Genomic DNA, 16,077 nt, shown 5'->3' on the forward strand with positions numbered 1-16,077 from the left:
GCAACAGTAGCTATTTTTCTTATGTCCAACTGAGGTACTATGTAACTTCCTTACCAGCAGAGGATTTGAACTCCACTTTTCTTGGATTCTGTAGATGATCTCTTTAAACCAGAGGTGCTGCAGAAAAAGTCAGTCTAGAATCCTTAAGGGGTTACAAAAATGTGTATCAGAGTCCAGTTTGGAAATCCCGGTGACTAGATGGCTAAAGGACTGTGAGTTTGACATCAAATAGCAGTCTGTGAAAGCTTGCTTTGCACATGTTAAAATTCTTTCCTCTACTATGCACATTAGAGAAAGCAAAATTGCTTCCCTTGTAATAGGTGTTATCCCAGGACAGCAGGATGTAGTCCTCATATATGGGTGACATCATTGATGGAGCCCTATTGCGGAAAACTTTCTGTCAAAGTTTCTAGAAATTTTTGACTGGCCCTGTGAGGCCATGATATTCTCTGCCACAAGGGTCTCTCTTCAGTCTCGTATGTAGCAATAAGCTTTAGCAAAAAATAAAATAATAAAACGTATCAGACCCAACTCCGTGGGGTGGCAGGTGGGTTTTGTGAGGACTACATCTTGCTGTCCTGGGATAACACCTATTTCAAGGTAAGCAATTTTGCTTTATCCCAGGACAAGCAGGATGCTAGTCCTCACATATGGGAGATTAGCAAGCTAGAGGCAAAGTCATTTTGTAGAGAAGCAACAGTGAAGTATTGTTGTTGAAAATGAGGTAGCCGAAGATCACAGCAGATTGGATGTAGAAGGAGTTGGGATTAAACTGGAAACACGTTCCTTAAGACAGATTGTCCATAAGCTGAATCTTGTCATCCTTGTTTGTCCAAACAGTAATGAGCTGCAAAGGTGTGAAGAGAACTTCAAGGATTGGCACTGAACGATAGTGTGCTACTGAGGTTGACATTGCTCTTACTGAATGCGCCTTTACTTGCCCTTGGAGAGGAAGGCCTGCTTTTTCATAGCAAAACTGTATGCAATCTGCTAGCCAATTGGATAGAGTATGTTTACCCACTGCTTTTCCCGGTTTGTTTGGAAATCCACTCAAAGAGTTGAGTGGATTTCCTGTGGACTGCAGTGTGGTCTAAGTAAAAGGCTAACACACGCTTACAGTCCAAAGTATGTAAGGCCCGTTTCTCCTTGGTGAGAATGAGGCCTTGGGAAGAATGTGGGCAAAACTATGGATTGGTTCAAGTGGAATTCCGTAACTACTTTGGGAAGGAATTTTGGATGTGTATGGAGAACCACTCTGTCATGTAGGAATTTTGTATAGGGTGATTACGTGACAAGTGCTTGTAACTCACTAATCCTTCTAGCCGATGTAATGGCTATAAGGAAGATAGTCTTCCATGTGAGAAATTTAAGATCACAGGAATTCATGGGTTCAAAAGGAGAATGCATGAGTCTTGTTAAGACCAAATTCAGGTCCCATTCTGTGACTGGTGGCCGAATTGGTGGTTTAAGGGAGAGCGGTTTTAAGTGGTGTACCGCAAGGATCGGTGTTGGGACTGGTCCTGTTCAATATCTTTGTGAGCGACATTGCGGACGGGATAGAAGGCAAGGTTTGTCTTTTCGCGGATGACACTAAGATCTGCAACAGAGTGGACACGCCGGAAGGAGTGGAGAGAATGAGACGGGATCTAAGGAAACTGGAAGAGTGGTCGAAGATATGGCAGCTGAGATTCAATGCCAAGAAGTGCAAAGTCATGCATATGGGGAGTGGAAACCCGAATGAACTGTATTCGATGAGGGGGGAAAGGCTGATGTGCACGAAGCAGGAGAGGGACCTTGGGGTGATAGTGTCTAATGATATGAAGTCTGCGAAACAATGCGACAAGGCTATAGCAAAAGCCAGAAGAATGCTGGGCTGCATAGAGAGAGGAATATCGAGTAAGAAAAGGGAAGTGATTATTCCCTTGTACAGGTCCTTGGTGAGGCCTCACCTGGAGTACTGTGTTCAGTTCTGGAGACCGTATCTACAAAAAGACAAAGACAAGATGGAAGCGGTACAGAGAAGGGCGACCAGGAAGGTGGAGGATCTTCATCGGATGACGTACGAGGAGAGATTGAAGAATCTAAATATGTACACCCTGGAGGAAAGGAGGAGCAGAGGCGATATGATACAGACTTTCAGATACTTGAAAGGTTTTAATGATCCAAAGACAACGACAAACCTTTTCCGTAGGAAAAAAATCAGCAGAACCAGGGGTCACGATTTGAAGCTCCAGGGAGGAAGATTCAGAACCAATGTTAGGAAGTATTTCTTCACGGAGAGGGTGGTGGATGCCTGGAATGCCCTTCCGGAGGATGTGGTGAAGACCAGAACTGTGAAGGACTTCAAAGGGGCGTGGGATAATCACTGTGGATCCATAAAGTCAAGAGGCCGCCAATGAAGAGTGGGTGACTCACCAGAATGATGGCTACTGCCTGGAGACAATACCCTTATTCAATAAACGTACACATGCTTACTGTGACTCCAACATCGTTCTAGCTTCAACAGCAAGAGGAAATGTGGAATAAAGGATCTGCACTCACAAAGGAGGGAGTAGCTGGCTTGTTACGGCGGTTACTACCCCAAACCAAATAAGCCTGTTACTTCTATTTCTATGCATATACAGCATAGTTCTCTGCTTCAACGGCAGGGGAGAAGAAAAAACTGATACTTCACGCATATCCAGCATAGCTCCCTGCTTCAATGGCAGGGGAGAAGAAAAAAGAGTTCACACTCACAAAGCGGGGAGTAGCTGGCTTGTTACGGCGGTTACTACCCCAAACCAAATGTGCCTGATACTTCACTTTCGATGCATATCCAGCATGGCTCTCTGCTTCAACAGCATGGGAGAAGAATAAACTGATACCTCAAGCATATCCAGCATAGCTCCCTGCTTCAACGGCAGGGGAGAAGATAAACAACCAATAAGGGCTGTATAACATAGTCTGAGTAAAACAAATAAGCATGGGTGTAGCTTGCTTATTGCGGCGGTTACTACCCCTACTACCCCTAACTTATCAGCTAGATATTCACTTGGATGCAGCTCCATCACTGCTTTCTACATTAATGGTGGGGGTGGAAAGGAAATAGAACCAAGAGCTAAGAGAAACAGATAAGTATGAGAGAAAAAAGTGTGTGAAGCTTGCTGGGCAGACTGGATGGGCCATTTGGTCTTCTTCTGCCGTCATTTCTATGTTTCTATGTTTCTATTTTTCTATAAGGTGAATTAAACCTCTCATAAATCTACTGACAAGAGGATGTATAGATATTGGTGCATCTCCCATCTTATGGTAAGCAGAGATTGCACTTAAATGTTCTCTTACAGATGATGTCTGGAGACCAGAATCTGAAAGATGGCATAAGTAGTCTAATAGAGAATTTTTGGGGCAGGAGAAAGTGTCAATGTTCTTTTGCATGCACCACAAAGTGAACCTTTTCCATTTCGAAGAATAGTTCTTTCGTGTTGAAGGTTTACGTGAAGCTATAAGCACTTGAGAGACAATGGTTGAAAGATTGAGCGGTTGTAAGATCAAACTTTCAAAATCCATGCTGTCAGGGATAGGGATTGAAGGTTGGGATGCGCAACCGACCCTGATCCTGAGTTATGAGAGTGGGAGCTACACCCAGGCGAATTGGATCTCTGATTGAGAGGTCTAGGGAGTATGGGAAACCATACTTGTCGAGGCCAATACGAGGCTATGAGTATCACGGACCCTTTGCCCTGTTGTAGCTTCACTAGAGTTTTGGTTATGAGCAGTATTGGAGGATACGCATATAGAAGGCCTGAGTTCCAAGGGCGAGCAAAGGCGTCCTTGGCTGGCTGGTGTTTCTGTCTGTGCAGAGCGCAGAATTTGTCCACTTTGTGATTCAGGTGTGACGCAAAGAGGTCTATTGTCGGTTGCCCCCAACGTTGAAATATCCTGGTTGCTACTAAGGGATCCAGGGATCATTCGTGTGGTTGGAACTGGCGACTGAGTCGATCTGCCACTACGTTGTGAATGCCTGCCAGATAAGTGGCCCGTAAAAACAGTGAGTGTGAAAAGGGCCCAGTCCCAAATCCGTGCAGCTTCTTGACAAAGGAGATACGAGCCCGTACCTCCTTGTTTGTTGATGTACCAAATGGCTACTGTGCTGTCCATTTGGATTAGAACAGTCTTGTGTATAAGGCAGTCCTTGAACGCATGCAGCGCATAACATATAGCTCGAAGTTCCAGGAAATTGATTTGAAATGTTGCTTCGAGTTTTGTCCAAGTACCCTGGGTTTGGAGATTGTTGATGTGAGCTCCCCAACCTTTGGTGGATGCATCTGTAGTTAAGGTTATCTGTGGGACTGGTTGTTGGAAGGGTAGACCCTTGCGCAAGTTATCCTTGTTCGCCCACCAAAGTAGAGATGAACGCAGTTGGTGGGTTACTTGAATTGGAGAATATAGTGGTTGAATGGCTTGGATCCATTGTGATCTTAATGTCCATTGGGTTACTCTCATGGTGAGCCGTGCCATAGGAGTGACATGTACTGCGAAGGCCATGTGACCTAGTAAGGTTAGAAACTGATGAGCTGTTGCTTGTTGACTTGAGTGAATCGAGTTTGCCAGTAGGGAAAGTGTTTCTGCTCGATCCTTGGGTAGAAAAGCTTTTGAGAGGATGGTGTTCAATTCTGCTCCTATGAATTGAAGCAGGTGAGATGGAGTGAGATGGGACTTTTGATAATTGATGAGAAAGCCCATGGATTGAAGCAGAGTAATTGTTCGACTGAGAGAATCCAGAGCTCCTTGTTGAGATTGACTTCTGATGAGCCAGTCTTCTAGATAGGGGAAGACGAGAACACTTTCATTGTGCAAGTATGCTGCTATTACTGCCAGACATTTTGTGAAAACTCTGGGAACTGAGGCAAGTCCGAATGGTAGTACTCTGTACTGGAAATGTTGATGACCCACCATGAAACGCAGATACTTTTGGTGAGGAGGGAATATTGGAATGTGAGCGTAAGCGTCTTGTAGATCCAAAGAACAAAGCCAGTCTCCTGTTTGAAGAAGTGGAAGCATGGTGCCTAGCGAAACCATCCTGAACTTTTCTTTCTTCAGAAATTTGTTGAGTTTTCTGAGGGCAAGGATGGGACGTAGGCCTCCTGTTTTCTTTGGAATGAGGAAATAACGGGAGTAGAATCCTCTGCCCTGCTGAGTCCGGGGCACCGGCTCTACAGCCCTGACTCTCAGAAGAGTGGATAATTCTACTTGCAATTGGATTATGTGATTTTCGGTTAGAGGAAGAGGGCTCGGAGGAGAATCTCTTGGAATTGAGATGAAATTGAGTTGGTAACCTCGAGATATTATTGCGAGTACCCATTGGTCTGTTGTTATTTGTAACAAATGGTTGTAAAAGGAGGATACTCGGCCTCTTACCGGAAGCTCTGGATGAGGATTGGAGAGATGGCTTTGGTCTCTGGGAAGAACCTCAAAAGCCTGCAGCCGGTCCCATCTGTGGTGGAGGTTGAGGCCTAGCTGCCCTAGGCTGTCTGGATTGAGCTCTTTGCTGCGGCCTAGTAGTTCTGCCTCGTGATGTTGGAGGGCAATAACGCCTCTGTCTATAGAAAGGTCATCTAGGTTCCTTTCTGGGAGGCTGACGAGATGACTGGGCAGCAGAATCCTGTGGAATTGATGAAAGTTGGCGCAGGGTTTCTGTATGTTCTTTTAAAAGTGCAACGGCATCTTGCACTTTCGAACCAAAAAGGTTATCACCCAGACATAGTAAGTCAACTAATTTTTCTTGGACTTCAGGCCTGAGGTCCGAGGCTTTAAGCCATGCCCATCCCAGAAGCCACTACTCTGGAGGCTGTTTCAAATCTGTCATAAGCAGCTTGGACTTCATGCTTGCCAGCTTCAAGTCCTTTGTGAATAATTGCTTGGGCTGCTTCCTGATATTGTTGTAGTAATGATGTGGGGTAAAGTCTTGCATCAGTTTCCACAGATTTCTTTGATACTGAGTCATGTATAATTGATAAGATGAAATCCTGGTATTTAACATGGCTCCTTGGTAAATCTTTCTTCCCAGAGAATCTAAGAATCTATGATCTTTTCCTGGGGGAGTGGAGGAATGCGGCCTTATTCTTTTTTATTTCTTTTGCGCTGATTCCACAACCACTGATTGGTGTGGAAGCTGTGACTTTTGGTTGCCAGGAACAGACTGAACCAAATAAGTAGTGTCCATTCTTTTATTAACAGCAGGTACTGAGCATGGGTGCTCCCAAAGTCGATGCTGTAAGTCCAGGAGGACTTGATAGAAACATAGAAATGACGGCAGAAGAAGACCAAACGGCCCATCCAGTCTGCCCAGCAAGCTTCACACTTCTTTTTTCTCATACTTATCTGTTTCTCTTGGCTCTTAGTAACCTTTGGTTCTATTTCCCTTCCACCCCCACCATTAATGTAGAGAGCAGTGATGGAGCTGCATCCAAGTGAAATATCAAGCTTGATTAGTTAGGGGTAGTAACCGCCGCAATAAGCAAGCTACACCCATGCTTATTTGTTTTACCCAGACTATGTTATTCAGCCCTTATTGGTTGTTTTTCTTCTCCCCTGCTGTTGAAGCAGAGAGCTATGCTGGATATGCGTGAAGTATCAGTTTTTCTTCTCCCCTGCCGTTGAAGCAGAGAGCTATGCTGGATATGCGTGAAATATCAGTTTTTCTTCTCCCCTGCCGTTGAAGCAGAGAGCTATGCTGGATATGCGTGAAGTATCAGTTTTTCTTCTCCCCTGCCGTTGAAGCAGAGAGCTATGCTGGATATGCGTGAAGTATCAGTTTTTCTTCTCCCCTGCCGTTGAAGCAGAGAGCTATGCTGGATATACATTGAAAGTGAAGTATCAGGCTTATTTGGTTTGGGGAAGTAACCGCCGTAACAAGCCAGCTACTCCCCGCTTTGTGAGTGCAAATCCTTTTTTCCACATTTCCTCTTGCCGTTGAAGCTTAGAGCGATGTTGGAGTCGCAGTAACCGTGTGTATGTTTATTGAATAAGGGTATTATCTCCAGGCAGTAGCCGTCATTCTGGCGAGCCACCCACTCTTCATTAACGTCCTCTTGACTTTATGGATTCACAGTGTTTATCCCACACCCCTTTGAAGTCCTTCACAGTTCTGGTCTTCACCACTTCCTCCGGAAGGGCATTCCAGGCATCCACCACCCTCTCCGTGAAGAAATACTTCCTGACATTGGTTCTGAGTCTTCCTCTCTGGAGCTTTCCTACGGAAAAAGGTTTGTCGTTGTCTTTGGAGCATTAAAACCTTTCAAGTATCTGAAAGTCTGTATCATATCACCTCTGCTCCTCCTTTCCTCCAGGGTGTACATATTTAGATTCTTCAATCTCTCCTCATAAGTCATTCGATGAAGACCTTCCACCTTTTTGGTCGCCCTTCTCTAGACCGCCTCCATCTTGTCTCTGTCTCTTTGGAGATACGGTCTCCAGAACTGAACACAGTACTCCAGGTGAGGCCTCACCAAGGACCTGTACAAGGGGATAATCACTTCCCTTTTCTTACTTGATATTCCTCTCTCTATGCAGCCCAGCATTCTTCTGGCTTAACTATCACCTTGTCACATTGTTTCGATGACTTCAGATCATTAGACACCATCACCCCAAGGTCTCTCTCCTGCTCCGTGCATAGCAGCCTTTCTCCCCCCCATTGAATACAGTTCATTCGGATTTCCACTCCCCATATGCATGACTCTGCACTTCTTGGCATTGAATCTCAGCTGCCATATCTTCAACCACTCTTCCAGCTTCCTTAAATCCCGTCTCATTCTCGCCACTCCTTCCGGCGTGTCCACTGTTGCAGATTTTAGTGTCATCCGCAAAAAGACAAACCTTACCTTCTATCCCTTCCGCAATGTCGCTCACAAAGATATTGAAAAGGACCGGTCCTAGCACTGATCCTTGCGGTACAACGCTTAAAACCGCTCTCTCTTCAGAGAGAGTTCCATTTACCATCACACATTGTCTTCTGTCCGTCAACCAGTTTGCAATCCAGGCCACCACCTCGGCACTCACTCCCAAGCTTCTCATTTTATTCACCAGTCTCCTGTGCGGGACCTTGTCAAAAGCTTTGCCGAAATCCAAGTAGATGACATCGAGTGCTCTTCCTCGATCCAATTCCTTGGTTACCCAGTCAAAAAAGTCAATCAGATTTGTCTGACAGGATCTTCCAATGGTGAATCCATGCTGCCTCTGGTCCAGCAATTCTCCCGACTGTAGATAGTTCACTATTCTCTCATTCAACAGTTGGCTACTACTTGTTTTGGAGGATCCACAAATTGGAGAACCTCCAATGTTTGTTGCCTGGAATACTCCTCTGTCACCAATGTGAAGGGAACGGTATCCGCCACATCCTGGACAAAATTTGTAAATGATAAATCCTCCGGTGGAGATTTTTTCCTTTGGTCTGGTGGTGAAGGATCCGACAAAGTCTTCAGAGGAAGTGTCTGTATGTCCCTCATCCCAAGTATCATACTGATCATCTTGATGAGGAGATATGGGCAAGGATCTTGGTGGACGAGGAACTCCTGATGGACCTGGTTGCGTGTCATCGAAGGGAATCTATCCCGGAACCTCTTCTTGTGGTATAGATGGAAGAGCACCGACTACTTCATCGAATCTTTTCATGAGAAGTTGGTACAGCGCAAGTTCAGGATGTCCTGGAGCCCCAGGTAAAATCGGCATCGAGTCTGGTATAGACGGAATCGCCGCTGGCATCGATGGTCGTCTCGGCATCGACTTGGGTAGCGGTGTCGACATCAGCATCTACGGTGTTGTCGGCATCTGTGCAGTCACCGGTATCGGTGCGGGCACCGACTTCGGTGTAATCACCGGCATTGGTGAAGGCACCGGCAAAGGCGCCGGAATCTACGCCTGTTCTTTTAAGGCCTGAAGAACCGCTTGTCTGATAAAATCTGACAATTCCTGTGTAACAACTGGTGCAGGCAGAGCAGCTGTATGCGGTGGCGGTATAGGTGTCAAAGGAATCTCCACAGGGCCCTGTGGAGGTTCGACTACTGGTATGTCTTCATGGGGTAAAGGCCCCGGCATCAAAGGTACCGGTGTTTCCTGAGTCCTTGGCCTTTTCGCGGTCGGTTCCTCCGGGGAAAGAAGCTCCGTAGGCGTCGATGTATGTCGATGTCGGTGTTTTGAGCGGTGTTCCATCACTGACTTCGTCGATGCTATCGATGACGTCAGCAATGGATGGTCCCCCGACCCTTCCGGACGACGTTTTTTCAAAATTATTCTTTTTGAAACTCCAGCCAGAGAAGATTAGTCGAGGTAGAGGGAGATGGCAAAAGTTGCAGATGGAATAGATGCTCCATCTTCTCTTGGCGGGCTTTTCGTCCCTTTGGAGTCATTTCTGCACATTTAGTGCAGGTTGTGACATGTTTTTCCCCCAAACATAGAACACACTTGAGGTATGGGTCTGTAATGGACATTGTCTGATTACAGATGGGACACTTTTTAAATCCTGTAGCCATTTTAATGTCGACAGCCGTCGATGAGAAGGAAGTGTGAGAGAAAAAAATTTTTACTCAGAGAGTAAAAACGAGACAAGATTACTCACCAGCCAGTGGAAACCTGAGAGAGAGATCCTATGTGGGAGAATATATATGAGAAAATATTACTTTTAGTCAGCAAAACACGGAGAAATTCTCACAAGGCTCCTGCTCCGCGATGCCTACAGCAGCACGGAAAAACAAAGACTGAAGAGAGACCCCTGTGGCAGAGAATATCATGGCATACTGGGCATGCTCAGTGGCCTCACAGGGCCAGTCAAAGGTTTCTAGAAACTTTGACAGAAAGTTTTCCGCAATAGGGCTCCATCAATGATGTCATCCATATGTGAGGACTAGTATCCTTCTTGTCCTTCAATAATTACAATACAAGTTTTTGAGGAGAGCATTTATTTCCCAAGTTCAAATGCATAAAGTAGGCATCTCCAATACGGCACTCTTTATGTGCTGTAATGTGGCAGCAGGTACGCTCTCGCATGTCTTTTGGTTTTGACCAGCTGTTCTGGTCAGAAATCAGTAATTATGTATTGGATGTGACTGGCTATATGATTCTGGTCACATATGAAGCGCTTTTATTTGAACAATTTCCTTCTTTTCTTTTTAAAATACAGGGAGGGACAATTTGTCCAAAAGGCACACATTCTGGGTAAGAAGCTCATACTCTTAAATTGGAGGGGGGACACAGCGCTTTCCTTTTGGCAGTAGCATAATTTATTACATGATATGATGCAGACGGAGAACATGACCTCTACCAGTTCCTTCAAGTGCCACATTTATTTCTAGCTATCTGGGAAAAATATGTTCAAACTTTGGTACCTAGAGTTAGAAGTTTAATTCTTAATAGGGAAGGGTGATTGCTTCTAGGTTGCAATCATAAAAGTTAGTCTAAAGGAGTTCAGGAATTGTGATGGGAAGGGTTTATTAAATAGGGGCAGTTACTTACTAGTTTTAGGATGGGGCTTTGCAGGATGGGTTGCTGATAATCTCATTTTGTAGGCCCACTTTGAGCTCTATGAATACTACAGTTACCACATACGTACCTGATAGGTTTATCAGAAAACAGTGTATGTTCAAAGGATAATGTGTTACTCGTATTGTGTTGCAGAGGTGAGGGGGGGAGGGATAAAAGGGGATATATTGTTTTAATGCTGATTTGTGTTTGTGATGCTGTCTTTGAGGTGCATAAGATACAAAGAAGTCCTCAAGATACAGTGCATTTGTTGTGTTCAGCCAATAAACGTTGAAACGGAGGAGTTGGATTGACATTTTATATAGTTTTTCGCTTAACTCTCTTTGAGAAACATTTTATTGCCAACACACAACTACATTATTTTTTCCCCCAACCAACTGTTGCTGTGTCATTTCTTCATTTTAAAAAGAGAAACAGAAGTCAATGAAGTTATCTGAAGTTCTTCAGCTTTAAAATTTTCTGATTGCATAATCAACTAAAAATATAGTGATCAGTTACAGCTGACTCCCATTGGCTGGTGCCCTCTGTTGCATGGATTGCACATTAAAGGATTTTGATGCACTCTTGCATGATATTCTTACAAATCATGATGCTCGATTTTTCTCAACTATTTACAGTCTAATCAATCCCATAGTTTCATTTTGCTGGTTGAAGAATCTGTTATTACTTAGCTTGAACTGTAAGCTTACCAGATTGGGAGGAGAATACGAGTTGACCGTACTAGAGTTCCCACTTCCAGATGTCATCTGAGAGCTGTGCTGGGAATTTGTGAAGACAAGAGCCTGGCCAAAGTTCTGCTGTTGGGGAGATTCAAACGTGCTGGATTCCATTTCAGGACTTGATGGTGATTTCTGAAGCAATGCTACAAGATCAATGCTAAAGAAAAAAAAAAGATAAATAAATGGAAGTACAAGAGAAATCAATAGTATTACTAGAAAATAAAAGTGTCCCTGGAAAAATTACAATGCAGCAAAGCAGCAATGAAGCCTCACTAAGAGGTACTCTAGCAACCAGAGCATTTTAAAATCTTACTGTTAGAAAACAGAGCCAGAGTCATTTTGTTGACAAAGCAGTATTTCATCCTCAGTGACCCAAAAGCTTAGCAGGCTAAAACCAGTAACGTTCTCTTTTCCAACTGTACAGCGGTGGCGTAACCAGAACTGAATTTTTGGGGGGCCCAAGGTTAACATGGATGGGAAGTAGGCATGCAGGTCTAGGCCCTAATAGTTGTAGTCTTAATGATAAATGCCTTAGAATGCACCTGAGAATAGATTTCTTAGTAGTCTGCAACAGCTATAAGAACATGCCATACTGGGTCAGACCAAGGGTCCATCAAGCCCAGCATCCTGTTTCCAACAGAGGCCAAACCAGGCCATAAGAACCTGCAAGTACCCAAAAACTAAGTCTATTCCATGCCACTGTTGCTAGTGATAGCAGTGGCTATTTTCTAAGTCAACTTAATTAATAGCAGGTAATGGACTTCTCCTCCAAGAACTTATCCAATCCTTTTTTAAACACAGCTACACTAACTGCACTAACCACATCCTCTGGCAACAAATTCCAGAGTTTAATTGTGTGTTGAGTGAAAAAGAACTTTCTCTGATTAGGCTTAAATGCGCTACTTGCTAACTTCATGGAGTGCCCCCTAGTCTTTCTATTATCTAAAAGACTAAATAACTGATTCACATCTACCCGTTCTAGACCTTTCATGAGTTTAAACACCTCTATCATATCACCCCCCCCCCCCACCCTCAGCCGTATCTTCTCCAAGCTGAAAAGTCCAAACCTCTTTAGTCTTTCCTCATAGGGGAGCTGTTCCATTCTCCTTATCATTTTGGTAGCCCTTCTCTGTACCTTCTCCATCGCAAATTATATCTTTTTTGAGATGCGGCGACCAGAATTGTACACAGTATTCAAGGTGCGGTCTCACCATGGAGCGATACAGAGGCATTATTACATTTTCTGTTTTATTCACCATTCCCTTTCTAATAATTCCCAACATTCTGTTTGCTTTTTTGACTGCCGCAGCACACTGAACCGACGATTTCAATGTGTTATCCACTATGACGCCTAGATCTCTTTCTTGGGTTGTAGCACCTAATATGGAACCCAACATTGTGTAATTATAGCATGGGTTATTTTTCCCTGTATGCATTACCTTGCACTTATCCACATTAAATTTCATCTGCCATTTGGATGCCCAATTTTCCAGTCTCACAAGGTCTTCCTGCAATTTATCACAATCTGCTTGTGATTTAACTACTCTGAACAATTTTGTGTCATCTGCAAATTTGATAATCTCACTCGTTGTAATTCTTTCCAGATCATTTATAAATATATTGAAAAGTAAGGGTCCTTCCACTGAGAAAATTGTCCATTTAATCCTACTCTCTGTTTCCTGTCTTTTAGCCAGTTTGCAATCCATGACAGGACATCGCCACCTATCCCATGACTTTTTACTTTTCCTAGAAGCCTCTCATGAGGAACTTTGTCAAACGTCTTCTGAAAATCCAAGTATACTATATCTACCGGTTCACCTTTATCCACATGTTTATTAACTCCTTCAAAAAAGTGAAGCAGATTTGTGAGGCAAGACTTGCCCTGGGTAAAGCCATGCTGACTTTGTTCCATTAAACCATGTCTTTCTATATGTTCTGTGATTTTGATGTTTAGAACACTTTCCACTATTTTTCCTGCCACTGAAGTCAAGCTAACCGGTCTGTAGTTTCCCGGATCGCCCCTGGAGCCCTTTTTAAATATTGGGGTTACATTTGCTATCCTCCAGTCTTCAGGTACAATGGATGATTTTAATGATAAGTTACAAATTTTTACTAATAGGTCTGAAATTTCATTTTTTAGTTCCTTCAGAACTCTGGGGTGTGTACCATCCGGTCCAGGTGATTTACTACTCTTCAGTTTGTCAATCAGGCCTACCACATCTTCTAGGTTCACCGTGATTTGATTCAGTCCATCTGAATCATTACCCATGAAAACCTTCTCCATTACGGGTACCTCCCCAACATCCTCTTCAGTAAACACCGAAGCAAAGAAATAATTTAATCTTTTCGCGATAGCCTTATCTTCTTTAAGTGCCCCTTTAACCCCTCGATCATCTAACGGTCCAACTGACTCCCTCACAGGCTTTCTGCTTCGGATATATTTTAAAAAGTTTTTACTGTGAGTTTTTGCCTCTACAGCCAACTTCTTTTCAAATTCTCTCTTAGCCTGTCTTATCAATGTCTTACATTTAACTTGCCAACATTTATGCTTTATCTTATTTTCTTCTGTTGGATCCTTCTTCCAATTTTTGAATGAAGATCTTTAGGCTAAAATAGCTTCTTTCACCTCCCCTTTTAACCATGCCGGTAATCGTTTTGCCTTCTTTCCACTTTCTTAATGTGTGGAATACATCTGGACTGTGCTTCTAGAATGGTTTTTTTTTTTTTTTTAACAATGACCACGCCTCCTGGACATTTTTTACTTTTGTATCTGCTCCTTTCAGTTTTTTTCTAACAAGTTTTCTCATTTTATCAAAGTTTCCCTTTTGAAAGTTTAGCACGAAAGCCTTGGATCTGCACACTGTTCCTCTTCCAGTCATTAAAACAAATTTGATCATATTATGATCATTATTGCCATGCGGCCCCACCACCATTACCTCTCTCACCAAGTCCTGTGCTCCACTGAGAATTAGATCTAAAATTGCTCCCTCTCTCGTCGGTTCCTGAACCAATTGCTCCATAAAGCTATCATTTATTCCATCCAGGAAAGTTGTCTCTCTAGCGTGACCCGATGATACATTTACCCAGTCAATATTGGGGTAATTGAAGTCTTCAAACCATCCAAACCACGAAGCAAACCTTGCACATCAGCAAGTACCAACAGTCAATGGTGCAAGAATACAACTTTGAAGATCCACCAGTATTCAAAAATGCAATTTAATTGTAATTTTTTGCACAATATATAATTTATAATCGGCAACTCCACATGAATCAAAGAGTCATTTGTATAAGTCCCCCGACACGGTCCCGTGTTTCGCTATTGCTGCATCGGGAGGGACCATCATTATAATTAAATCTTTCAGATCAAAGACTACTTAGACTTCTGACATTAGCATACAAACATTTCAAAGTTTGTTTTTTGTTTGTATTTTCATTCTGCTTTTTAATTGATAGGGATAAGTTAGAATTTTTTTAGCTCAGGTGAGTTTTTAGTTACAGGCACTTGGACTACTTTTCTAATTATTGGAACCTCACTGTCGGGATGCCCTAATTCTATTGCATCATTAGTATCCTTTAAAGATAACTCTCTCCGAACCATGCGCTGCTGAGCGACTGTCGGCTTTCCCCTTTGTTCTAGTTTAAAAGCTGTTCTATCTCCTTTTTAAAGGTTAGCGCCAGCAGTCTGGTTCCACCCTGGTTAAGGTGGAGCCCATCCCTTCGGAAGAGAGTCCCCCTTCCCCAAAAGGTTCCCCAGTTCCTAACAAAACTGAATCCCTCTTCCTTGCACCATCATCTCATCCACACATTGAGACTCCGGAGCTCTGCCTGCCTCTGGTGACCTGCGTGTGGAACAGGGAGCATTTCAGAGAATGCTACCCTGGAGGTTCTGGATTTAAGCTTTCTACCTACCGTAAGAGCCTAAATTTGGCTTCCAGAACCTCCCTCCCACATTTTCTTATGTCGTTGGTGCCCACATGTACCATGACAGCTGGCTCCTCCCCAGCACTGTCTAAAATCCTATCTAGGTGACGCGTGATGTCCGCCACCTTCGCACCAGGTAGGCATGTTACCAGGCGATCCTCACGCCCACCAGCCACCCAGCTATCTACATTCCTAATAATCGAATCACCAACTATTACGGCCGACCTAACCCTTCCCTCCTGGGCAGTAGGCCTTGGGGAGATATCCTCGGTGCGAAAGGACAATGCATCACCTGGAGAGCAGGTCCTTGCTACAGGATCCTTTCCTGCTGCACCTGGTTGGTGCTCTCCCATCATGAGACCTTCTTCCTCCAAGGCAGCAGCAGGGCTGCCAGTCTGAAGTTGGGACTTGACTACTATGTCCCTGAAGTAGTCATCTATATACCTCTCTGTCTGCCTCAGCTCCTCCAGGTCTGCCACTCTAGCCTCCAGAGATCGGACTCGTTCTCTGAGAGAAAGGAGCTCTTTGCATTGCATGCACATGTACAACTTCTCACCGGTGGTAAAAAATCATACATGTGACACGATGCAAAAGACTGGGAAGCCCCCCTCTTGCTGCTGGACTGCTGCCTTCATCTCAATTTTGCTCAGTTCCCAGTTAAGTTTTAGGTTGCTATGGGAATAGGAATGTGTCTAATGTCCTTTAAATGTATTAGTGAATTCACTATGTGTCTGGTAGTGGCCTACCGGGGTCTGATCAAATTCTCAATAAAGTTTTTGTTGATTTTTTTTTTTTTTTGTGAAAGTGGCACCTGCCTATAAATTAAGGGATGAGCTAGGGGTGGGTGGGAGGGTTGGGAAATACAAACAGTCTAACTTCAGTTAGTCAGCCTGAGTGACTCACTGCTCTCTTGATTAACAAATGT

At 43.8% G+C, this 16,077-nt stretch overlaps 1 protein-coding gene across 1 annotated transcript in view; it reads right to left on the reverse strand.

Annotated features, from left to right (window-relative positions):
• UBAP2 (ubiquitin associated protein 2) overlaps positions 1-16,077 on the reverse strand; it is a 597,209-nt gene that overhangs the window by 269,817 nt on the left and 311,315 nt on the right. Inside the window, 1 exon segment of the mRNA XM_029581175.1 lies at positions 11,202-11,388. Within this exon segment, the coding sequence (XP_029437035.1) occupies positions 11,202-11,388 (187 nt within the window).

This window comes from Rhinatrema bivittatum, chromosome 1 (genome assembly GCF_901001135.1).
Source record: "Rhinatrema bivittatum chromosome 1, aRhiBiv1.1, whole genome shotgun sequence".
In the NCBI taxonomy this organism is placed as follows: domain Eukaryota; kingdom Metazoa; phylum Chordata; class Amphibia; order Gymnophiona; family Rhinatrematidae; genus Rhinatrema; species Rhinatrema bivittatum.